Source organism: Equus quagga, chromosome 16 (genome assembly GCF_021613505.1).
Source record: "Equus quagga isolate Etosha38 chromosome 16, UCLA_HA_Equagga_1.0, whole genome shotgun sequence".
Taxonomy (NCBI): Eukaryota; Metazoa; Chordata; class Mammalia; order Perissodactyla; family Equidae; genus Equus; species Equus quagga.
The window spans coordinates 476,160-500,554 of record NC_060282.1 but is presented as its reverse complement, the minus strand read 5'-3'; the positions used below and the strand labels follow the sequence as shown (position 1 = coordinate 500,554).

At 54.8% G+C, this 24,395-nt stretch overlaps 1 protein-coding gene across 3 annotated transcripts in view; it reads right to left on the bottom strand.

Annotated features, from left to right (window-relative positions):
* Positions 1-234: 234 nt before the first annotated feature.
* The window catches only part of ARHGAP39 (Rho GTPase activating protein 39), a 123,909-nt gene continuing 99,748 nt past the window's right edge, over positions 235-24,395 (bottom strand). Inside the window, exons 5-12 of one of the 3 annotated variants that reach the window (XM_046642264.1) lie at positions 19,615-20,989; positions 17,166-17,727; positions 8,389-8,481; positions 4,989-5,062; positions 3,353-3,552; positions 2,486-2,577; positions 1,899-2,068; positions 235-1,772 (exon numbers count right to left, since the gene is read on the bottom strand). In XM_046642264.1, coding sequence (XP_046498220.1) covers positions 1,578-1,772; positions 1,899-2,068; positions 2,486-2,577; positions 3,353-3,552; positions 4,989-5,062; positions 8,389-8,481; positions 17,166-17,727; positions 19,615-20,989 — 2,761 coding nt within the window. In that variant the 3' untranslated portion in view covers positions 235-1,577. Of the gene's footprint in view, positions 1,773-1,898; positions 2,069-2,485; positions 2,578-3,352; positions 3,553-4,988; positions 5,063-8,388; positions 8,482-10,416; positions 11,018-17,165; positions 17,728-19,614; positions 20,990-24,395 lie in introns of those variants that run through there. The other 2 variants (XM_046642265.1, XM_046642266.1) reach the window with 2 other exon arrangements.

Here is a 24,395-nt window from a genome sequence, read left to right as displayed (position 1 = left end):
AGTCGGGGGCAGGTCGGAGTCCCCCGCAGTCGGGGTCCACTCCGATACCCCGGTGGGCGTCTCGCCCCCATTCCCAGGAAGCAGCCGCGCCCCGCCCCCTCCCCCGCCTGGCCCGTCCGCCCAGGTGCCCGTACCAGCAACCAGCTGGCCGCCGTGGGGCGCTGCCCAGCTTCCCACCCAGACACCCGCAGCGACCAGAGGGGCGGGAGGCGACAGGCAGCGACCATGGCTCGCAAGTGTCCATATGGATTTTATTCACACCAAGTGTTGTCACCTCTCGAGTCCGTGCGTCAGGATGAGAGTCTGTGGCCGGGTCGCCCCTGCCCAGGCCCCGAAACCACCCGACTGAAGATGCTCCCCCAGGGGACACCTGGGCCTCGGCAGGGCTGGGCTTGGTTTTAATAATAAATAAAAACAACTCTAAAAAATATATATATATAAAAACTGGGGAGAAATTAAGTCTCACAACAACTGGAACCCAAAATTCCAAAATGGAAAATGTACAAACTGAGAGTCTAGGTACCTCCCGCCAGCTCTGGCCTCGAGGAAGGGCAGTCCTGGGCACCCCTCTGGTCCCCCAGCTCGGGGTCCTTCCCTCTCATCTGCTGCAGGTCCCAGATGGGGATGGGGCAGGTCTGGATTTTGGTCAGAAGCCAAGAAAGTGGAGGAAAAAATGAAGGAATGATATCAACTTGCTCTGCACAGAGGACGGGCGAGGAGAGCTCAGAGATAAATAGCATTTGGGTTAAAACTATGTCATTAGCAAATTTAGTTCTTATATCTTTTGCTCTATTTATATCTCTATACACAGGTGGGTTGGGGTGCAGGATAGATTCTGAATTTATAGCTACATGAAGAAAAATATTCTTGCCCCTCCCCCACCCTGCCCCAAGAATGCCTGCCCAACCCTGCCCCCACCCCAGAGGACTTTGGTTTGGGGGCCCCTCCCCACCCAGAGAGCGCCTGCGGGCCCTGGGCCAGCTGGGCCCGGCTCCAGTGATAGGCAGCCCAGTGCCCTAGAGCCCCCAACTCCTGTGCAGTCACCGCGGAGGCCACAGGCAGCAGGAGCGGGGCAGGGCTGGGGAACGTGAAGACTGCAGGCCAGGTGGCTGAGGAGAACAAACAGGGCAGAGGAGGAGAGAGAGGCAGCCGGGGCAGGGCCCAGGACAGGACCACGCTGAGCGCAGGAGCTCCAGCAAGGCAGCTCACCCCGGGAAGGGCGGCGTGTGCTCTTGGGCCGGCCCAGGAGGGGCAGTGTCACTTGGCTCCAGGAAACAGAAGGCACTTTCTCGGGGCTGGCCCATGGCCGGCAGTGGGCGGTGCAGTGCCCATGGAACTGGCCACGAGGCAGGGGGCCAGAGGCGCCCTTCCTGCAGCCCCTCTGCCCTTGCTGCACCCTCAGGCCAAGGGCCTGCGTGGGGAAATGGGGGGGTTCCAGGGCTGGGGCGGGCATGGGCGGAGCCTGGCATGCTACCTCCGCGGCTGGGGCCTTCCCTCCCCCCTCCCGGCGTGTCCCCTGCCCAGGCGCACCCGAGCTTCGGCTCTGTCCCCACCCTCGGTCCTTCGGTGCCCACGTGCTATAAAACGCCCTCCATGAAGCTGGTGTCCAGGTGCTGGATGAGCACGCGCAGGAAGGACATCTCCTTGCGAGTGTTCTCGAAGATGACACGCGGGTCGTCTGATCGGCAGCGCAGGCAGTTGGGCGCCATCACCATGGCCAGGTTGCTGACGTCCATCTTAGTGATGGCCACGTTGGCGGGCTGCACGAACACCTGCGGAGGAGCGGCGGGTGGGCCCAGGCTGGGCGGGGGGCGGTTTGGGGGTGGGGCCCGGCAGAGGAGGGGAGTGGGGCATGTCCACACCCGGATGGGCCTGGCGGGGGCGGGGAGGGGGCGCACCTGGAGGAAGCGGATGAGGTAGCAGAGCACCAGGCGGTTGATGCGAGGCAGCGCGTGCACCACGGCCACGGCGGCCTCGGGGCTCTCGTAGTGCGCGATGCACTGCTCGTAGAACTCATGTGGGATCAGGGGCTCCTCCAGCTCCCGGTACCACAGCTTCAGCAGCGACGCTGCAGGCACAATGCTGGGGCTCAGCCACCTGCTACGCAGGCATGCCGGGCAGTGCCCAGTACGGTGGGGGACCCACTTGACCAGCAACCAGGGAGTGAGAGGGGATTGTGACCGGGAGGGAACCCGACTGGAGAGGGTCCACCTGGCCAAGATGGGCTGCACCAGCCCAGATCCTAGTAACCTCGTGGTCCTGAGAGCCCGGACTCATCCTGGAGACCTGGGCATTGTGGGGGAGTGACATGCAAAATGTGACTTCTTGAAAGGAGGGCTGTGCAGCTGCTGTGAGCAGGCAAGGCTGCAAGGATGTCTGTGCTGGAAATAGACGGAGCCGTGGCATCACTGGGGGCAGGGAGAGCAAACTGTCTGAGCTGCCTGGACCAGGCCTGCTCCTGCTGCCAAGGGGGCGGGGGGCTTACCTGGGACGTGGGGGTCCTCCAGGCCTGTAGGCACCTTCCACTGGTCCACTTGTAGCTTCAGGGCATTCACCTCATCAATGTCCCCAGGGACCCTGCCAGGGCACAGGGAGGGTCTCAGAGAGAAGCTTGGCTTGCCCAAGGTCAGGGTCAGGACCACTTGACCTCTCTTCACCCAGTTGACCTCTTTCCCACCAGAGAGGGAGGTGTGGCTTGGGGCCCTTGCCCCATGCACCCAAACCACCGTTCCTTGTCCCTCTGCTGGCCACCCCCATGCAGATGTTTTCCTCCATAGGGCCACTGAGGCCCAAACCCACAGGCCTGTTTTCCCAGCTGTCCTTATGGGGCCTGGGAGTGGGTCATGACAGCAAGTGACTGGCCATGTGCCACTCCCGTTGGGCAGGGGCCATCACCCTCATTCCCAGGTGAGGACCATTTGCTGGGGCATGCTGTCCCTCTCTAGACTCACATCTCAGGCCCTGCCCCTGGCTGGGGTCCAAGCGCCCTCTGGGCGCCTAGTGGCCATTTCTGCAGGGGCATTGCCCCTGGCTGGCCCTCCTGGCTGGCTCAGGCATGCTGTGGTTCAGGGGACGAGCCTGCTGACCGACCTCCTAAGCACAGGCCCTGCCCTGCCTCTCCTGGCTGAATGGTGGCCTGCCCTTCCGCTTGCTCCAGGGTGCCCTCCCTGCCCACATGCTGGCCTCTCAGGGGGCTGCTCTGAGGCAGGGGCACAGGGCTGCTGGCCCCGCTGCCCCGGGCTTGGGCAGGGAAGTAGGCCCAGTGGGCCTGGTGCCCAATAGCCCCTGCCTCCTGAGACACATGATGGAGACACCTGAGGCCCCCACAACCAGGGCCCAGGATGCAGGGCACCTGAAGATGCCTTCCGTCTGGTCACCGTTGAGCGCTAGCACCTCCTCAGACAGCCGTGTCTGTACCCAGGGCAGCTGCCGATCAGGGTACCGCTCCTTCTGCATGCTCATGACCTCCTGCAGTGCACTGCCAAACATCGATGGGCTGAACACGGCATTCTTGGCGTGCCGGATCTCCTCCACGTTGGGCTTCTTCAGCCCCTGCAAAGACAGCCCAGTTCTCTGTCCCTGCGTGCATGCCCAGCTGCCCTACTCCCAACTCTTCCTCCCCTTGCATCCCTCCTAGGGCTGCCCTGGCTTGGCCACCCCTCCTCTCCTCTTGTCCTCTCATCCCTGTGAACTTCAGGCTTCTGTCCAGCCAGAACTGAGGGCATCCCCAAGGTCCTGACCCGAGTCACCAGGGGGGTCTCCCGCTGGACCCCCTACAGCATCCTGAAGCTTCAAGAGGCCCCATTGGTCATGCAGGAGAAAGGTAGGAGTGACTCCTGGACAGGCCAGTCTGGGAGCTGCCTGGGGCCACAAGCAGGGCCAGGCTGGCGGATCGGGGCCATGTGAGACTACCCTGTGGTGGTGGTTGTAGGCAGTGGATTCTGAAGTCTGTGGCTGGACTGGAGCAATGCATCAGGAGCGGGGACAAAGTGGGGAGGGGTGGCCAGGCTCTGGAACAGTGAGGGCACAGCTGCCTTCATCAGAGGTGGGGAAGGGTCAGGTGTAGGAGGGTCTAAGGGGCTTCCTGGGTGAGGATAGGGGCTGAGAGGGTGGAGGGCACCTGGCCGAGGGTGGCCGAGGCCCACACCTCCTGACGAGGCCACGGAAAAGGTCCAGCTGTGTGGTGTGACTGAGGCTCCCATCCTGTGGAGTAGCCACAGAATGCAGGCTTGGAACAAGGAGGACTGACCAGGTGGAGGGAAGGGCTGTGGCTGCCGAGCTCCTCCAGGTGGTAAGGGGTCCCAGTGGCTGGCCAGGGGTCAGGGAAGCACCTAGTGGAGAGCACTGCTGGGACTACCTGCCCTGCCTGCCCACCCTGGAATGGGTTCGTCCAGCCCTGGCTGATAGCACTGGGAGGAGCCCTGTGATGGTTCTGGGCTCTCGGACCTCCACAACCAGATGGACAGCCCAGTGTGAGCAAGGGGGGCACAGGGTGGTCTTCTGAGCCTGCCTTGCAGTACAAGGCTGAGCCTCCGCTGGGTCCAGAGGCAGGCTGCCAGGAGGCGAGGGTCTCCCGGCCCGCCCATGGACTATGCCTGCCCTCTACACCTCACCACGCCGGCCCGACAGTGGCAGGCCTGAGGCAGCTGGTGTCACTGTCGCAGCACACCCCACCCTCACTCAGGCTGGTGATCTGATGCCCTGGTCCAGCCACACACTCCTTTGCCTGCACTGGCTCTGGAACTGAGGGTGCAGACCCTGCCCAAGGCCTTCCATGGTCACCTGCCTAGGTGGGCTCCTTGCAGCACCTCTGCACCATGAGCTGTCACTCCCTCACCCCCGAATGTGCAGGCTGGGTTTGAGGAAAGAAGGGCCCTCAGGACATGAAGGCTGGCTGCCCAAGGGTCCTCGCCTCCCTTTGGACCCTGTCTAGGAGTCACTGGCACAGCCTGCCGACCCCTCCCCGGCTGTCCTGGAGAAGCTCGTACCTTCTTGGCCCCAGTCAGGGCCGCCTTCTGCAGCTTGTGGTAACAGTACTTGGCATATGTGCTTATCGCCACCCCTGGAAAAAGAACAGGCGCCAGTTGGCTTGGGGTGGGCAGGGGCTGCAGGCCAGCCAGTGACTAAGAGAGGAAGCAGCAAGAGGGGTGAGGAGAGGCAGCTACTGTGAGCCCTGGGGGTCTGGGCTGGCCTGGCCAGGCTCCTGCCCACCCCTTGTCCAGGGCGGTAGGTCCTCATTCTCCTGGGCTAGGTCCTTTAGAGCAGAAGCCAATGTGTAGAGGCAAGGGGCACTTCCCTCACCTTCAGAGGAGCCAGTCTGGGGAAGGAACTCCTCCGCCAGCCCACGTACTTCTCCCCTTGACCAGGAAGGGTAGGCTGGGGATGAGGCCTGTTTCCACTGAGGAGTCACAGGGAGGACAGGGCAGGGCCTGGGCCCCAGGGCCTCCAAACCCCATGCTCCCTCCCCTGCTGGCCCTCTCAGGGGGGGTGTCGACGTGCAGCAGGCTTGGAGGAGCTTGGTGCCCACTGCCTTGGGCCAGCACTGCACGAGGGCGCCTGGGGCTGGCTGGACAGCGGGCCCAGCTCTCCTGCAGCCCTGCCTCTAGGAGGAATTCTGGGTAGCCCTGGGAGTGGGCCTCAGCCCATGGTGCCCCACACCTGCTTGGCTGAGGGCTACCTGGGCGGGAGTCAGAGAGAGGGAGGCCCGAGGCTTGGCCTGTGGTGGAGGGGAATCCCCGTGTCCTGAGCCTGGGTGTTGCTGGGAGGGCAGTGCCACTGGAGGTGGCTGAAGGCAGCAAGCAGAGGGCTGGTCTCCTTTCTCGACAGAGGAGGCTTCCTAAAACTCCGCCCCTGGCAGCAGAAGTTCTAGCTGGTGGTCACGGGCGGATGGCTGGGCCAGCATTCCGAGGGCAACCTTGTGGGGGATCTCTGCCAGGGGGCTCTCCAAGCAGAGAGGGGAGAGAGAAGAGGGAGGGGACCCCACTCAGGGTGCGTCTGAAATGTGTGGAGCATCTCTTCTAGCCTAGGCAAGGGAAAGGAAGGAGATGCAGTGGTGAGGCAGAAAGCACACAGTTAGGCCGAGCCCAGAGGAGCCGTCTGGGCCAGGGTGCCTCAGACCAAGGGATGGACAGGCAGATGGGCTGAACATGTGCCTCCAGGCTCCAGACTGGCCCCTTCTGGGCCCATGTGCCTGCTGTCTGCCAGAGGGAGGCCTCTAGACTCAAGTCTGAAATCCAAATAGAGTCTTCTTTCAAAGGAAGCAGTTTCTGTGGACTTCTGATACTGGGATCTTTGGACCCCAGTGTGAAAAACACAAACATGTCAGTCCATGAAAATCTTTTCATTTCTAATTATCACAAAATAGTTTTGTCATTATAAGTGGTAAGGGAGTTCTTTTTTAGAATAGCCAAAACGAAGACAAATATTTCTCACACATTTAAACCCTGGAGAATTGGTTTCAGGCCCCCGAGGACCCACAGATCCCCGGCAGAGAATCCCAGCTGCAGCCTCTGACTGGTCAGCTCAGGACACAGCACCTGGAACTTCTGGCCACAGGCCGACGTGGCCCTTCTGGGTAGGCTCTTGGTTTAAGGAGAATGGACGGTGTTTAAGCAAATAGGACCCAGGCCGTACCCTGACCGCTTGGAGCCCGGAGGGCATTTTGCAGCAAGGCAGAAGCCTGGGACTCCCTTTCTCCATCCTGAGGGTGTGCATACCCCTCCCTCGGTGAGTCCCTCCCATCCCTGGTCTTGGGGGCTGAGGGACACGCCCTGACCCCTGTCCCAGGGCCTCCTGGGGCCCCACCAGGCCTCTCAACAGGCTGTGATCTGAAGACCCTGGGGCTGCCTCCAGCTGGTGATCGTGGCCACAATGCAGCCTTTCTGGGCTTTTGTTTCCTCCTCTGCAGGATGGGGACAGGGACAACATGGTTGACAAGGGTGCCCGTAAAGGGCTGCCCTCAGAGTCTGGCACCCAGTGAGGGCATGACAGATGTGGCTGCTGGTGTCACAGTTTTTGTGGGCAGACGAGGAACTGAGGCCAACGTGTGCTGGGGTGCCTTTGCACCTGAACCTCCATGGGCACAACCTCCCGGGCTAGGACAGTGGGGTGTCTGCTGAGTGCTGGGTGACGGCAGTTCCCATGGCCAGCCCAGGGAAACACTCATGGTGTTGGTGGGTAGTCTGCTCTGAGCACTCTGCCCCATTCTGACCTCGCCAGGTCATGCCCGTACCCAGTGTTACAGGTGGGGAGACAGCAGCCCACAGAGGGAGCAACACACTAGCCCTCCTAGCGTCTGTGCCGCTGTGCTAGGGTCTAGGCCCACCTGGGGCCTGAGTCCTTGAGGCCTGGCCATAAGGCTCAAAAGCTGCTGGGTGTAGCCAGTACCTGCTGCCTCTTGGCACTGAACCTGCTGGGTTCCCAGGGGGCAGTGTCCAGCTCCCTCCTCTGCACCCAATACCACTTGGGCCACAGGAGCCTGCTGGCTGTGTCCCCAGCCCCACCTCGCTGCTGCAACATAACCCTAATGGATGGGCTCAGGCAGGAGCTCAGAGCTCCTTCCACTCCTGTCCCAGATGAGAGTGGCCCAAAGGGGCTGGGAATCCTGGATCGCAGCTGCCTCCCTTCTCCTGCCAAGGGCAGCATGCAGCCAGAGCACTTCCCAGAGTAAAGGGTGCCAAGGCTAAGTGGTCTCAGAGAAAGAGGAGTGGGCAAGCATGGGGGACTGGATGTGCCAAGGCTGGGGGAAGTCCCGGAGGTGGGATAGGGGTTGGTCCCAAAGCCCTGGTGCCGGGAGGGGAAGCTGACGTGCCAGCAATGGGCAGTGGGGACCACTGGATCTCCAAGCAGGGGGGCACAGCCTGGGGTTAACAGGGTTTCCCTGGAGCTTGTACGGGGTTGGGGGTCCTGAGCCAGGGCCCAGAGAAGGACAGGGCTGGGGGACTGGGGGGAGGTTGGGAAACCCCTAGGCTGTGCTGTGGGCCCACCAGGGAAGCACAGCCAAGCTCAGCTCCTGCCCCAGGGATGCCGGGGCTAGAGGTCAGGGCAGGGAGGTGCTTGACCATGGGCACTCCCTCACCAAACACTTACCTGGGGGCCTCCAGTTGGCCTTGGCCAACTGTCCTCATGCCCCCTCCACACTGAGAACCCAGCATGCAAGTTGGAAACTGTTCTGAGCTCCACAGAGAAAGGGAGGCAGGCGTGGCCTCTCCCAGGAGCCCCGCCAATGACCCCAGGCCTCCAGCTGGCTCAGGAGGAGGCCGCAGGCCTGATGGTTAGTGCCCCCCTACCCCAGCCCAGAAGCGGTTAGAGAGAAAAGGCCAAGCGGCCGAGGCCGGAGAGCAGAGCTGTGCAGACGCAGCGCACAGGGGCTGCGGGGAGAGGCCCTACCATCCGGCTCCTCAACATAAGGCTTGGGTTTCTTTCTCAACTTGGACTTCTTCTTAGTGTTCCTTTCCAGGAGCTCTTTCATGTGCTGTGTCACTGGGGAGCAAACAGAGCCATGAGGACACAGAACACAGAGCCAGGAACACATGCCCACATGGGTCCCCACGCAGCCACGAGGAGGCCCCTGGGCCTGCCGGGGGCTGCCGTTCAGCTGGGAAGGTGTCACCCCTGCTGGATTCCTCAAGGGGAGACAGGGCCACTGGGCCAGTGCCCAGATGGGGTGGGGGCGAGTGTCCTGTAAGCGGCCACTTCCTGCTCACACTTCTGGGGACAGGGAGGGGTGTGTGTACCCTGGGGGAGGTGCCGGGGGCCCTTCTGAGCACTGTTGCCCAGAAAGCCAGCTCTCCTCATGCTGGAGGTGGGCAGGAAGGTGCAGGGACAGTGCCCCTGGGCAGTGGGGACAGGATGCAGTCAGCTCATGACCCACCCCTGACAGAAAGGCTTCATTCCGGGGTTCCAGAATGGCTGCATTCCGGGGGCCCAGCTCCTGAGCTGGTGCTGGAGGTGGCGCTGGGCGAGAGCAGGGGCCGGGGCTCCCCCCTCAGGCTGGTCTGGGCATGCCTCTCACTCCACACAAAGTGTCAGCCTGGCTGATGCAGACCCCTTTGTTGCCCTCCATACTGCACTCTCTGGGAGGAAGTGGCCGTGCACAGCCCACCCCTAGGCGGGACTTACACTCCTCCGTGATGGTGGACCATCCACATGAATTATTTGTAATTCTTCTGCATGGGAGATGTCTATCAATCATTTATTTATATCAGTATGGACTTAGAGATATTCATTTTACACTCTGGGTTATACTCCAATACGACTTTATTTTCTTGCTCACATTGCCCCAGTTTTGGCTGCAGGGTGTTCTTTCAGTGGGCTCCTGCGTCCTGTGACAAACCCCACCATCTCCACTCGCCCTCTCTACCACTTCCTCACTTTCGGCACTGCACCTTTTACATTCCCTGCATCAGCTCTAGAATCAGCTGTTTCTCAAGGAGCTCTGGTTCCTTTTACTGGGAAATGGTGCTAGAAACCAAGATCTGGGTGTCAGGTGTGCTCTCTGCTCCTGAGGTGTCACTGCTTCCAGGCCCTCGCAGCTGACAAAGGAAGGGAAGATGCATGTGTTTGCAGCCCCTGTACACACCTCTATAAATATTTCCAAAATGATGCCTCCATCTCTAACCCACCACCACACAGATCCTTCTAGCCTCCCTATCCTTGCTTGTCTGTAACTGGTTTATCTTTTCATTCTCTTAACAGTGTCTTTTGAAGAACAGGAGATTTAATTTTGATAGTGTTTTTAGTGTCACATAAAAAATCCTTTGCCTAACTCAAGAAAACAAAGATTTTCTCCTACATTCTACAAGTTTTATAGTTTTAGGTTTTATATTTTGGTTTACGATCCATTTTGAGTTAATTTTTGCAAATAGTACAAAAAAAGGGTTGAAAGCTCATATTTTGTGCATTTGGATATCCAAGTGCCCCAGCAGCACTGGAGGAAAACACTACCCTTTCTTCACTGAGCTGCCTTTGCGTCTCTGTGGAGAACTAGCTGACCATGTGTCTGGGTCTATTTATGGACTCTCTGTTCCGCCCCTTTGGGCCGACACCACCTTCCCTGATCGCTGCCCGTTTGCAGCGCGTCTTGGAGTCAGGCAGTGTCACTGCTCCCATTCCGTTCTTTTCAAAGGTGTTTTGGCTGTTCTAGGTCCTGTGCATTTTCTATGAATTTGAGAATCAGCCTGTTATTTTCTAAATTTAAAAAGAAACCTTTTTTTTTTTTTAATGTATGCTTTTTGGTGAGGATGATGGGCCCAGAGCTAACATCTGTTGCCAATCTTCCTCTTTTTTTCCTTCCTTCCCCAAAGCCTCAGTACATAGTTGCATATCCTAGTTACAGGTCCTTCTAGTTTCCTGTGTGCGATGCTGCCACAGCGTGGCTTGATGAGTGATGCATGGGTCTGCACCCAGGATCCCAACCAGTGAGCCCTGGGCTGCTGAAGGGGAGCACACGAACTTAACCGCTCTGCCAGGGCCAGCCCCTAACCTACTAAGATTTTGATTAGGACTGAATCTATAGATCAGTTTGGGTAGATGTGACATCTTAGCAATATTGAGTGTTCTGATTCATAAATACGGTTTCTCTCTCCACTAATTTAGGTCTTCTTGACTTTCAGCAACATTTTAGTTTTTGGCATAGAAGTTTTACAAGTACCTTGTCAGATTTATCCCTAAGTTTATCATATTTTATAATGCTATTGCAAATGCTATTTTAAAAATATCCATTTCCAGTAGTTTGCTGCTAATATATAGAAACATGATCAATTTTTGGTCTTAGATCCTGCAACCTTGCTAAACACACTTCTTAGTTCTAATGCTATTTTTATAGCTCCTATAGGATTTTCTACAAGAAGAAACTTTTGTCTAACCTTCACCTTGCCTGTGAATAAAGACAACTGCACACTTCCTTTCCAATCTGGATGCCTTTTATTTCTTTTTCTTGACTTTGCACTGGCCAGGCCCTCCAGCGTGATGTGGAGTAGATGCACTTGAGGTTGGAGGTCCTTGCCTTGTTCCTGATCTTAGGGGGAAAGCATTCAGCATTTTACCATTAAGTATGATGCTGGCCAAAGGCTGTTTTGGTGGTAAAATATAAACATAACAATATAGCCATTTGACAATTCTTAAGTGTATAATTCAGTGGCATTAAGTACATTCACAATGTTGTGCAACCATCACCACATCTATTTCCAAAATCCTCTCATCACCACAAACAGAAACCCTGTCCCCATTAAGCAATAACTCCTCATTCCCCCTCCCCCAGCTCCTGGTAACCTCTACCCTACTTTTTGTCTCTATCAAGTTGCCTATTTTAGCTATTTCCTATAAGTTGAATCATACAATATTTGCCCTTTTTTGTCTGCCTTCTTTCACTTAGCATAATTTTTCAAGGTTCATCCATGTTATAGCACGTTATCAGAACTTCACTCCTTGTTGTGGCTGAAAATATGCCATTGTAAGGATGGACCGCATTTTGTTTATCCATTCGTCTGCTGATGGACACTTGGATTGTCTCCACTTTTTGGCTCTTGTGAATAATGCTGCTGTGAATATTGGTGTAGGAGTATCTGTTTGAGTCTCTGCTTTCCATTCTTTTGGGTAGTGCAGGTTTTTTATAGATGCCTTTTATCAGGTTGAAAAGTTTCCCCTCTTTTTTTTTTTTTTTTTTTGAGGAAGATTAGCCCTGAGCTAACAACCACTGCCAGTCCTTCTCTTTTTGCTGAGGAAGAGTGGCCCTCAGCTAACATCCGTGCCCATCTTCCTCTGTTTTATGTGGGATGCCTGCCATAGCACGGCTTGATGAGTGGTGTGTAGGTCCACACCCGGGCTCCAAACCGGCGAATCCTGGGCCACTGAAGCAGAATGTGCGAACTTAACCACTGCACGACCCGGCTGGCCCTGAAGAGGCTCCCTTCTATTCCCAGTTTGTTTAGAGTTTTATCAGGAATGGATGTTGAATTTTGTCAAATGCCTTTGAGATGATCATGTGACTTTTCTTTTTTACTTTTCTTCTTTACTCTTTTTTACTCTGTTGATATGGCAAATTACACTGATTGACTTTTGAATGTTAGACCAACCTTTCACTCCTGGGATAAACCCCACTTATTCGAGATGCACTATCCTTTCTAATATATTGTTGGATTCAATTTCCTCAAATACTGTTAAGAATTTTTCTATGTTCATGAGGGATACTGTCTGTGCTGTTTTTTATAACGTCTGTTTCTAATTTTGGTACAGAGTGAATTTGGGAAATATTCCCTCCACTTCAATTTTCTGGGTGATTCTGTAAAGAATTGTTACACAAACAATGAAATGTTTGGTAAAATTCACCCGTGAAGCCATTTGGGCCTGGAATTTTCCTTTTGGGAAGGGTTTTAAGTACCAATTCAATTTCTTTAATAGATATATGACTTTTCTGGTTATTTATTTCTTATTGAGTGATCTTTGGTAGTGTGTGTCTTTCAAGGAATTTGTCTATTCCTCTAAATTTTCAAATGTACTCGCATAAAGTTTTTCATAATATTTCATTATTCTTTAACATCTGTTGAATCTGCAGTGATATCATCTTTCATTCTTGATACTGGTAATTTATGTCTTCTCTCTTTTTGTCCTGATCAGTCTGGCTGGAGGTTTATTAATTTTATTGGTCTTCTCAAAAATCAGTCTGGTTTTTTTTTTTTTTTTTTTTTTGAGGAAGATTGGCCCAGAGCGAACATCTGTGCCCATCTTCCTCTACTTTATATATGGGACGCCTGCCACAGTGTGGCTTGATAAGCAGTGTGTAAGTCCGTGCCCAGGATCTGAACTGGTGAACCCCAGGCCACCAAAGCAGGGTGCACAAACTGAACTGCTACACCACTGGGCCAACCCACAAAGAATCAGCTTTTTGTTTCACTGACTTTCTGTTTGTTTTTCTGTTTTCTCTTTTATTGATTTCTACTTTGATCTTCTTTATTTCCTTTCTTCTGCTTATTTTAATATAATTTATTATTTTTTTTTAAGTTTCTTAAAGTAGAAGCTGAGGTAATTGATTTGAGATCTTATTTTCTAATACAGGCATTTTGGTGCTAAAAATTTCCCTCTAAGAACAGCTTTGGCTGCATCTCACAAATTCTAATATGTTTTGTTTTTATTTTCTTTCCTTTCGAAATACTTTCTAATTTCCCTTTTGATTTTTATTTGATCCATGGGTTATTCAGTAGTATGTTGTTTTTTTTCCCTCCCCAAAGCCCTAGTACATAGTTGTATATTCATTCTAGTTGCAGGTCCAAGTTCTTCTATGTGAGCTGCCACCACAGCGTAGCTACAGATGAGTGGTGTGGTTCCATGCCTGGGAACCAAACCCAGGCTGCCAAAGTGGAGCACACTGAACTTTAACCACTAGGCCATCAGGGCTGGCTCAGTAGTATGTTCTTTAGTTTCCAAATACGGGGGGATTTTCCAGAGATCTCTGTGTTACTGATCGTTAATTTAATTCCGTTATGGTTAGAGAACACACTTTTTCATCTTCCCAAATGGAAACTCTGTACATATTAAACAACTCTCCATTTCTCCCTCCCCCAATCCACAGCAACCACCATTATTTAACATTTATTGAGACTTGTTTTATGGCATAGAATATGACCTGTTTTGAAAATGTAGCTGGGATTTGAGTCCAGATGCTCTGGGTCCAGAATCTATGCCCTCACCTCCTCCACAGTAGCTCCTTTGTTTCTTGAACAGACTTTCAGCTAGTCCTTTTCTTTTCAACTTTAAGGTCGCCCCTTTCCAAACCACTGCTAAAGAAAGCTGGCTCACCCACAAGTGAGCTTGTAAGGGTTTGCTGCCTGCTTCAGCTTCCTAGCTTTCCTACTGTCTGCTGGGATGCACCTTTTTTGGTCTACCAAGTCAGTTTCCTGATACTCGTCCATGCGTTTTTCAGCTTCCAAAACATAGTTGTTCTTCCTCTTCCATTCTCTTTGTCCTTGTGGGGCTAATTTTTTTTTATTGTGACAAAATATACATAAAATTTACAATTTTAATCATTTAAAATTAATTTACAGCTCAGTGGCATTAATTACATCCATACTGTTGTGCGACCATTGCCACCATCCATCTCCAGAACTTTTTCATCTTCCCAGATGGAAACTCTGTATGCATTAACAACTCTCCTTTCTCCCTCCCCCTAATTCATGGCAACCACCATTCTACTTTCTGTCTCTATGAATTTGACTCCCCTAGGGGTCTCGTATGTGGAATCATACAGTAGGTGTTTCTTTGCGACTTGCTTATTTCACTTAGCATAATGTCCTCAAGATTCATCCATGTTGTAGCATGTGTCAGAATTCCCTTCTTTCTTTAGGCTGAATAGTATTCCATCCTATGTATTTTGTTTACCTATTCATCCACTGAGGAACACTTAGGCTGCTTACACCTCTTGGCTATTGTGAATAACGCTGCTATTAACATGGGTGTGCAAATATCTGTTTATGTTTCTGTTTTCAATTCTTTTGGGTATATACCCAGAAGTGGAATTACTGAATCCTATGGTAGTTCTATGTTCAATTTTTTGAGAAGCCTCCAGACTGTTTTCCACATTGGCTGCACCATTTTACATTCTCTTATGAGGGTTTCTCTTTTTTCCTTTAAAAAATTCCTTCACTGTTCTTTTAACAGGAGTTCAAGGTGGAGTCCAAGTAAACGCATGTCGTTCAATCTGACATCTTTACCTGGGAGCCAGTAAGTCTTGCTGCACACACGAATGCATAAGCAGTGAATGAAACACCTCAGGGTCTACAGCCTTCCAAAGGGCTCCTTTGCAGAGCAGATAGAAGAGCTGTAGTCGGCTGTGTCCACCACTAAGCACCCCTGTGATGTCTGTGCTTATGGAGGTCCCGGGAGACAAGCTGTGAAACCCTCCTGCTGGTGGCTGGCACCAGGGTGTGACCATGTGTGAGACGAGGCTAAGCTGGGGGGCATGTGAACTGGGGCTCACTGCATGGCACCTTGGTCCCTTAGGGTTATGACCACACAGAAGAGATGTCGTACACATGCTGGCAGACGAATCAAAGGCTTCTGAGGCCAAGGCAGGCAGTGGGATTGAGGGTGAGGCTCAGCTCTGCCCTCTCTGGCACTCCTGGGACCCGCTGTAGGTTTCTTCTGCTAAATGCAGGCTACATTCTCCTGGGCTGATGGGGCCTGCGTTCTTGACCGACACTCAGCACCCACATTGTTGATGGGCCGGTGGGAAGGAGTGCGAGCCCTCTCCTCTGGGCTCAGTGCTGAGCAGGGCCTGCAGCAGATGCCCACCCAGCAGTGGCTCTTGGGGTTGGGGACAGGGTTCTGGCTGGAGGGCGGCCCCATGCCATAGACATGAGACCCGATCCCCAAGCCTAGACGCAGGCCCCCGCCAACAGGACCATGCAGATCCTGTCTCCCTCTGTGAGCCCAGACCATACAGCCCTCTGAGACCACCTGGCCTTATTCAAGGGGTGGGGGAAGAGGGCTCAAAGCCATGGATGCCTAGGCTGATCCCCTATTCCCTCTTACATGCCAGCCAGGCCTCCTGGTGTAGACACTAGGACAAAGGTGCACAAACCTCTGTGGCAAGGGGAGTGTCCTGCTAGGCCCTGGACGGGGCCTGAGGCCTAAACTCCCTGTGGAAGCCCCGATGGGCAGCGGGAATGGCCCTGGGAGCCTCCGGCCTCTGTGTGTTCACTGCTCACTCACCTTTTCACTCAGCAAGCACTCCCTGGGGCCTCAAGGGCTGCGTGCTGAGCAGTGGGCAACACTTCCAAGCCTCCTGCTCAAGGCAGTGACATCTCGAGGCCTTTTTGGAAGAAGCTGAGATGAACCATGAAGCCAGTCAGGGCTCACCTGCTCCTGGAAAGGCCTGAGAAGAATGAGGCAGATCCAGGCCCCCGCCAGGCTGCACGTCTGCAAGTGGAGGGAGCTGTCTGTTGTGTCCAGTGATCCTGCTTCAAAACTGTGTGCCTGGGCAAAAATCTCAGGGCTTCCAAGACATCCCCCCAAACAGCTGACACGCTGGATGTGCTCGATGCACCTTCACTGGGGCCCACCACTGCCAAGCAGCTGTAGCCCCCATCACTGTGTACACACGCCCTGGCCCCCCACACCTAGGCTTGAGCAAGGTCCTCCTGCAGAGCAGTCTACAGCACGTCTGACCTGGAGGGCGTGTGGGAGCTTGAGTGTGTGCATGCATGTGCATTTGTGCATGTGCTTGTCTGGACGCTGGTTCCGTGGCTGTGCCCTGTGGACACCCAGGACTATCAGGGTGGCAGACAGCCTAGTGCTGCCTATGGCCCTGTCCCCATGTTCACTCTGCCCAGCCTCAGACTACAGCCAGCTGCCAGGTCAGCTGCATGGGCACCGCCTGGCCAGCAGGACCATGGTCCCTAGTCTTCCCCCGAGCAGGCCAGGCCTGGGCCCAGATGGACCTGACGCATGGCCTTTGGGAGCCCCAGGCAGAATTTGGCCCTGCACTTGGCCTCAGGCTGCCATAGCAGGTGGCTACTCGTACTGGTCCCAATCTCTGACCCCTTGGGGAAGCTCAGGGCCTCTCAGCTTGCAGCACCCCAAGGGCCTGCTGGTCTTGCCAGACCTGGTGCTGGGCCAATGAACGCTGTGATCACCATGCTCCTCCCCACTCTGAGAAGCCCTCCTCCAGGACCGCACAGTCTCCTTCCCACCTACAACAGATGGCCTGAGCCAGGCTGAGGTGGTCACTCCTCCAGGCTGCAGGACGGTTGAAAGCAAATGCAGTAAGCACCTACAGGCCGACCATGGCCTCCCTGCTCTTAGGCTTTTTGCTTCTGCCCTCATTAGGCAGGGTGAAGAGCCACAGTGGCTTCAGAACAGAGTGGACACTGGCTGGCTAAGACATGGATGCCATGTGTCCTTGTTCAGGCCCCCCTTCCTATTGGCCCGTGGCCGGGGGACCCTGTGCCAGGACTGCCTGCGGCTCTTCCTAGGGCTTCAGTGCCCAGGGGAAACCCAGAATGGGGCCCTTAGGGGGCACATGTGTCTGCTTGGAAGTGCTGTGTCAGCTCCCATGTACCTGCTGCCCCTGAGGCACTGCCCAGCGCAGGCCAGGAAGCTCTCGCCACAGCACTTACCTGAGCTGGTGGCAGAGCCCAAGGTGGCAAGGAGTCCCATGTGCTGGGCCTTACCTTTGGTGTCATTGACGGGGTCCATGTGCCGGTAGATGTAGCCCTCCAAGTAGGAGTGGAACTTGGGTGTGGGCGGGAAGAAGGCAAGACAGATGGCCATGAGCTCCCAGCCGCGGGCCAGGCTCTCGAGGCGGAAGTTCTCCGTGGTCTGCCGGCACAGCTGAATGTAAAGCTCGTCCCGCAGGCCCTGCACGCTCCAGCCCTTAGTGGCAATCTCCAGGGCCACGTGCAGTGGGTCTGCCTTGGCGCGTCGGTCGCCCATGTACATCTGGATCAGTTTGAAGATCTCGCAGGCCTCCTTCTTCACGTGGCGGTCGCTGGTCACGATCATGGGCTTCTTGATGGACTCACTGCTCCAGGCTAGCATGTTGGCAATGGACACCTTCCGCCGGAAGAGGCCCTGCGTGTGCTTGTTGAAGTGCTTGGAGGCCCAGTTTTCAATGTCGGTCTCCGAGGATGGCTTGCGCAGCGTGAAGGTGGGGAACACGCAGCTGGCACTGGGCATCACACTGCGGGTCTGTCGGCTGCTCTCAAACTGGGCACAGGTCCCGAGATCCTCGGACTGGGGAGCACAGAGGGGCTGTGAGGGGGTGGGGGTCCCACCTGACCCAGTCAGCTGAGAGGCGTGGCCTCCCTGCTGGCCCCAAGGCTGCTGGAGGAGTAAGGCCAGGGTAGGGTGGGGTGGGCATTCAGGTGACCTGCTGGCAGGGGAGGCAGGAAAACAACTTTTGCTGGGCAACCCAGGCTGGGGCTAGGCCTGGGCTTCCAGCTTTGCACCTCATCTTGTTCCACTCGCTTCGTAAAGACATGCTAGCACCGTCCTCTCGAAAGGCTGGGGCAGGGACTCAGAGAGGCCCTTCTTCCAACCTCTACCCTGAGAGTTGACCTCCAGGAGGTACCCTCCCTGCTCCTGATACCAAGGGTTGTAGGGGCCAGCGTGGGCCTAGAGGTGGGAGGAAACCGCATGTGCTTTTCCTCGGCTTCTCGAGGTGCCTGTAGCCCCAGGTGGGGAGATGCCAGGGACGCAGCACCCACAGGTGCTCACGTGGCCCTCCCCAGGCTGGACACTGGCCCCGTGTGTGGGGGCCCACAGGGTGTGGCAGGGCTGCCTCCTGCTGGCCTTGCTGCTGCTGTTTTGCTTCTGCTGGTTCACTGAGCTTCGAGGTTGGGAAGCAGATGGAAAGGGCAGCCCCATGAAGACGCGGAAGACCCCAGATGCAAAGTCTGACAGAGAAACACAAATTCTCCCTTGGTCCTCAAAACCACCTCCCCTTCCCTGTTGCTGTGTCCACTTTCCCCAGCAAAGATGCCCATATGGCATCTCGGGTAGAGTGATGCCGTGCAGAGGCAGGATCAGGCCTCAGCGGGGCTGTGGGCTGCAAGCCTCCCATCCCGTGATGCTGGGAAGAGTGGGGGTTGCTCCAAGGCCCCTGCCTGCCTCCCTAACGGCCTCAGCCTAACTGCACAAGGCCTGTCACTCAGATAACAGCTCCTCCTCACCTGGCGCTCTTGGGAGCTCCCGTGCCCTCTGTCTGAGGAGCAGGTTCTTGCTGCTCATTCTCCATCTCCCACCTACCCAGGCTGCCTCTTCCCATCTGTCTTGTGTCCTCCCGTGTTACAAGCCACAGACAGAAATGCTGTTCTGAGCTCTCCAGCCTGGAAGGGCACTAAGGTGGCCTGGCCTGGGGGATGCTGGTTGCCCAAGGTCACCAGGCCCTTGGCACCTCTTCCTTGGCAAGGTTTGGGGTGAATGTGAGGAGTCTGACACCGGGAGGCCCTCCGGCCACTGGCAGCTCCAAGCAGATGCCAGGGAAGACCCTCAGCTTTGACTTCATGCAGCAGACTGGTGTGAAAGGTCAGGGGCCAGGAGGTAAGAACTAGGACACTGGCCTACACTGAGTCCTGGGGCACAGGGCTCCCAGCACATGACCTGGACAGAAGGTGCCTGCAGGCCCTTAGGGCCTGACTGATGTCTGTGCCCGGCACTGCCCAGGGAGCATACACTAGGCCAGGCCTCTGCTTCGTCTCCAGCTGCAGCCTGAGGTCCTAGGAGCCACCTGGGGCCTGCTAAGCATGTCCTGGACCCCAGGGCCAGGTGTCCAGTCTCCCTGTGTGTGGGGAGCCTTGCTCGAAAAGAGTTCTGAGCCATGGGAGGAGGGCCTGACGCTCCACCTGCACAGTTCCTCACCTGAAAAGCCATTCACAGGTGGGAAAATAGAGTGGGTGGGTGGCTGCCTGCCCATCTCCCCTGCCTGGCCTGGCATCAGGGCACAGCCTCTGGACCCCAGGTGACTTGCCAGCACCCGGCTAGGCCTGGCCGGGAGCTGACGTGAGGGAGCCCTGCGCAGCTGGGAGCCTCAGGGGCATCTGCAACCTGTCACCAAACCAGCCAGGAACCTGAGTGCCAGCCCACCCTGCCTGGGGCCTCGCCGTGGCCACGTGTCCCTACCTGTGAGGGGTGGAGGTAGGGCTCCGGTGAGGCCAGGTTGGTCTGCACAGAGACGCTTTTCTCGAGCAGGATCTGGGGGAAGGCGAGCCTCTCCAAGGCGCCCCTCTGCCAGTGCTTGCTCTCCTGCTGGGCCAGTGCCTCATCCTCACTGAAGGCACGCACCACGGGCCCCGGCATGGGCAGAGGCACGGCCCCGTCGCTCTCATAGCCCGAGCCGTCCTGCTGGGAGTCCCAGCTGCCCCTCTGCTTCAGGTGGAAGTGGGCCTGCTGTGCTTCCCAGGCCAGCCGCGCCTGAGCCAGGAAGGGCTCGGCTGTGCCCCGTGCCCCATCTGCCTCACCCGCCTTGCTCTCTGTGCGCTTCACTGGGGCCAGGCTGGGCCCACACGAGGGCCGTTCCTCAGCCAGGGGCTGCTCGCTGAGCAGGTCGCGGTCCCCAGGGCCGTCAGCAGATGAGGTGCTGGGGGCATGACACAGAGACGGGTTCCTGCTCTTCCTCTTGCGTGTGCCTGGGGAGTAGCCCGTTGAGGACATGGTGTCCTGCTGGCTGGACCAGGACATGGCGTCGTCCTGGGCCTGGGGCAGTGGCGTGGGTGGCTGGGTGTGCCGCGGCTCAGGGCCCTGCATGCTGCTGTAGTCCCCAGACGTGACCCCCAGGCGTTGGTCCCGCAGTGGGCAGGGGCTGGGCTGCAAGGAGAGTGAGCCACCCCCGGGGTTGGGCGCATACTTGTGGCGTGGGCCTGAGCGCAGCTTGGGGCTTGAGCCAGCCTGCTCCACGTACACCAGCTGCCGCACATACTCCTTGCCCGCGGGGCTGTACTCGAGGCTCAGGAAGCGCTCGGGGCACTTCTGCCTGGTGAGCACCAGCTGCTGGTAGGGTGAGGCGGAGGCCTGCTTGGGCGACTGTGGGAAGGGCGGCGGTTTGCGGCCCGGGGACCGCTGGGGCGAGCCGGCCTGGTAGCCCCCGCCAGCCTCGTACTGTACGTCCATGGGGGGCTCGTCGTAGATGGGGGCCTGGTACTCCACAGGGGGCTCCTCGTAGAGAGGGGGTTCATAGGCATAGCGTGGGGAGGAGGGCTGCGAGTCACCAGCAGGCTTGCGGGGCTGAGCCAGCAGTGGGGAGCAGCTCCCGAGATCAGCCCTCTTCAGGAAGGGCGACGGTCTCCGCTCAGGGAAGAAGACGGAACCGTCTGCATCAGGGGCAAATGTCTGCAGGCTGGGTGAGTGCTGCCCACCTGAGGGTCTGCGGGAGCGGCCCCCAGGCTGACTGTCCAGGGGGTAGCCGTTACCCTGCGGGGAGAGGAAGCTGGGCTCCCGGTCAGCAACTTTGATGAGCATGCGTTCCTTGGTGCCCGAGTTCCACCGGAGTGAGGAGGTCCTGAGGGGGACAGGCACAGGTTACCTGGGGGAAGTGGAAGTCTGGCCCCACTGCCAGCCTGGAGCCATTACCCACCCGCCCTGGCCTCATGGGCATTTGAAGTCAGGGCCCAGAAGGACTGGTCATTTCTCAGCATCCTCCTCACCCCCAAAATGAGACTGCAGGCTGTGGGGGCCTGGTACTTTCTAGAGGGCTCCCTGTAAACAACCTGTGCACCCTTCGTTGCTAGGGCCCTGACCCCAGGATGTAGCTGCCCTCTGTCCTGGGAGCTCCCCTCACACACCTCCTGACTCAGCCCTGCAGCCCTCCCCTCCAGGGGTCTCTCCTGCCTAGGGAGCTTCCCCAAGGTCCCTGGCTGCTGCCCATCATGACACTACCTGCGAGGGCCTCTCTGTGTGTCTCTGCTCTGGTCCCAGCACAGCACCAGGCACACAACTATTTCTGTAATGGAGAACCCAGAGGCGGCCCTCCCAGAGGGAGGCCTCTCTCTCGATATGCATACTTCCCTGCAGGCCTCGCTCCTGGGCTCAGCACCTGCCCCTGCTCCTACTGCACAGTGGGGTGACGTGCCACGTGCACCAGCATGTCAAGCCCTGTTTTCAACCACAGAGGCTCCTGTGAGATCCCAAAAGGCTGACTGACCCCCTGTGCCCTCTGCCCTCACAGTCAGCACTCTGCACCTGGATGGAGATGCCTGCTAAAGCCTGCATAACTCCCACAGTCCCTAGGGGTTATGGGGCTGAATCCTGGCCTCTCCACCCAGTTGGGGGCCATGCTGCATGTGTGGCCTCTTCTGAACCTCAATTGCTTGGTGACCACGAGTGACACTGCCCTGGGAAGCTGCTGGCAGGATGTGCAGACTCAGTGCCCACACTGTGCTCTGCCCACTCAAGGTCAGCACTTGGGGCCCATGGCTGCATCTGCAATGCCAGGGGTGGGACTTCAAGTCCAGGAGAGATGAGTGGGGCTCACCTCTGCCACTTCCACTCTCCCTCAAACAACTTCTGGCTGGTGTTAGGATTTTCTTTTCTTTTTGCTGAGGAAGATTTGCCCTGAGCTAACATCCATGCCACTCTCCCTCTATTTTTTAGTATGTGGGCTGCCAGCACAGCATGGCTGCTAACAGAGTGGTATAGGTCCATGCCTGGGAACTGAACCCCAGGCCGCTGAAGTGGAGCATGCTGAACTTAACCACTAGGCCACAAGGTCTGGCCCAGGATTTTCTTTTTGTATTTCATATTCAGCACACGTGTTTAAGTGTCTGGGATTCACAGCACTTCTTCAATCTGTGGCTGTGTAATTTTTGGAAACTCTTGACCATTACCTTTTCAAACATTACCTTTATCCCATTTCCTCTCTCCTCTCTTCTGGGATCAATTACAGTCCTTTTCACTATGTGCCATATGGTTTCATGCCATATTGTGTCTTTCCCATTCCCTGGACTTTCTACACTTCACAACAGATATTTTCTTCTCATCTACCTTACAATTTACTAATTTTGTATTCAGCTATGTTTAATCTGCTCTTACACTCATCTACTGAGTCCTTAGTTTTTGTTATTACATTTTCCAGTTCTAGAATAGATTTCCTATTTGCTCCACATCCTTGCCCATATTTGGTCAGTGTTCTAAATTTTCGTCTTCTAATAGATGTATAGTGGTATCTAACTGTTGTTTTAATTTGCATTTCCCTGATGACATATAATGTGGAGCATCTTTCATATGCTTATTTGCCATCTGTATATCTTCTTTGGTGAGGTATCTATTTAGGTTTTTAGCCTATTTTAAACAGATATTTAATTCTTTTTTTTTTTTGACATTGTTTTTTAAAGCATTTTTAGGTTCACAGCAAAACTGCAAAGAAGGTACAGAGATTTCCCAGAAACCCCCTGCCCCTACTCATGCACAGCCTCCCCAGTTACCAACATCTGAATCAGAGTGGTACATCTGTTGCAACACCATAATCACCCAAGTCCTTAGTGTGCTTTATGGTTCACTCTTGGTGTTGTACATTCTGTGGGTTTGGATAAATGTATAATGACATGTATCCACCATTAAGATATTATACAGAGTATTAGTATTTTCATTCCTCTGTGGTCCTCCTATTCATCCCTTCTTCCCCCAATTGTCGGCAACCAATAATCTTTGTATTGTCTCCACAGAAGCCAAGCCAGTGAGCAGATCTTTGGCCTCCAAAGAAGCCACTGTGCAAAGGTTACAGTCTGTATGATTCCAGAATGTCATATAACTGGAATCATGCAGTATGTAACTTTTCAGATTAGCTTCTTTCACTCAGTCATATGCATTTAACGGTGCTCCTTTCATGGTTTGATAGCTTACTTCTTTTTAGCACTGAATATCATCCAACTGTCTGGATGGACCACAGCTTATTTATACATTCACCTACTGAAGGACGTCTTGGTTGCTTCCAGGTTTTGGCAATTATTAATAAAGCTGCTGTAAACATTTGCGTGCAGGTTTTTGTGTGGACGTAAGTTTTCACGTCCTTTGGGTAAGTACCAAGGAGCACAACAGCTGGATCCCACAGTAAGGGTATGTTTAATTTTATAGGAAACTGCCAAATTGTCTTCCAAAGTGGCTGTACATTTTGCATTCCCACCAGCAATGAATAAGAGTTCCTGTTGCTCCACATCCTCACCAGCATTTGGTGTTGTCAGTGTTCTAAATTTTTGTCTTCTAATTGGTGTATAGTGGTGTCTAACTGTTGTTTTAATTTGCATTTCCCTGATGACATATAATGTGGACCACCTTTCATATGCTTATTTGCCATTCGTATATCTTCTTTGGTGAGTTCTCTTTAGGTCTTTAGCCTATTTTAAAATCAGGTTGTTTGTTTTCTCATTGTGGAGTTTTAAGAGTTCTCTGCATATTTTGAATAACAGTCCTTGAGTATCAGATATGTCTTTTGCAAATATTTTCTCACAGTCTGTGACTTGTCTCTCATGCTCTTGTCACTGTCCTTCACAGAGCAGAAGTTTCTAATTTTAATGAAATCCAGTTTATCAATTACTTCTCTCATGGATTGTGCTTTGATGTTGTACCTAAAAAGTCATCACCATACCCAAGGTCATCTATGTTTTCTCCTATGTTACCTTCTGGGAGTTAGTTTTGTGTTTTACATTTAGGTCTGTGATCCATTTTGAGGTAATTTTTGTGAAAAGTGTAATGTCTGTGTCTAGATTCTTTTTTTTTTTTCACTTGTGCATGTCCAGCTGTTCCAGCACCATTTGTTGCAAAGACTGACTCTGCTCCATTGTATTGCCTTTGGTCCTCTGTCAAAGATCAGTTGACTATATTTATGGGGGTCTGTTTCTTGGCTCTCTATTCTATTCCATTGATTGATTTGTGTATTCTTTTGCCAACACCACACTGTCTTGACTATGGTA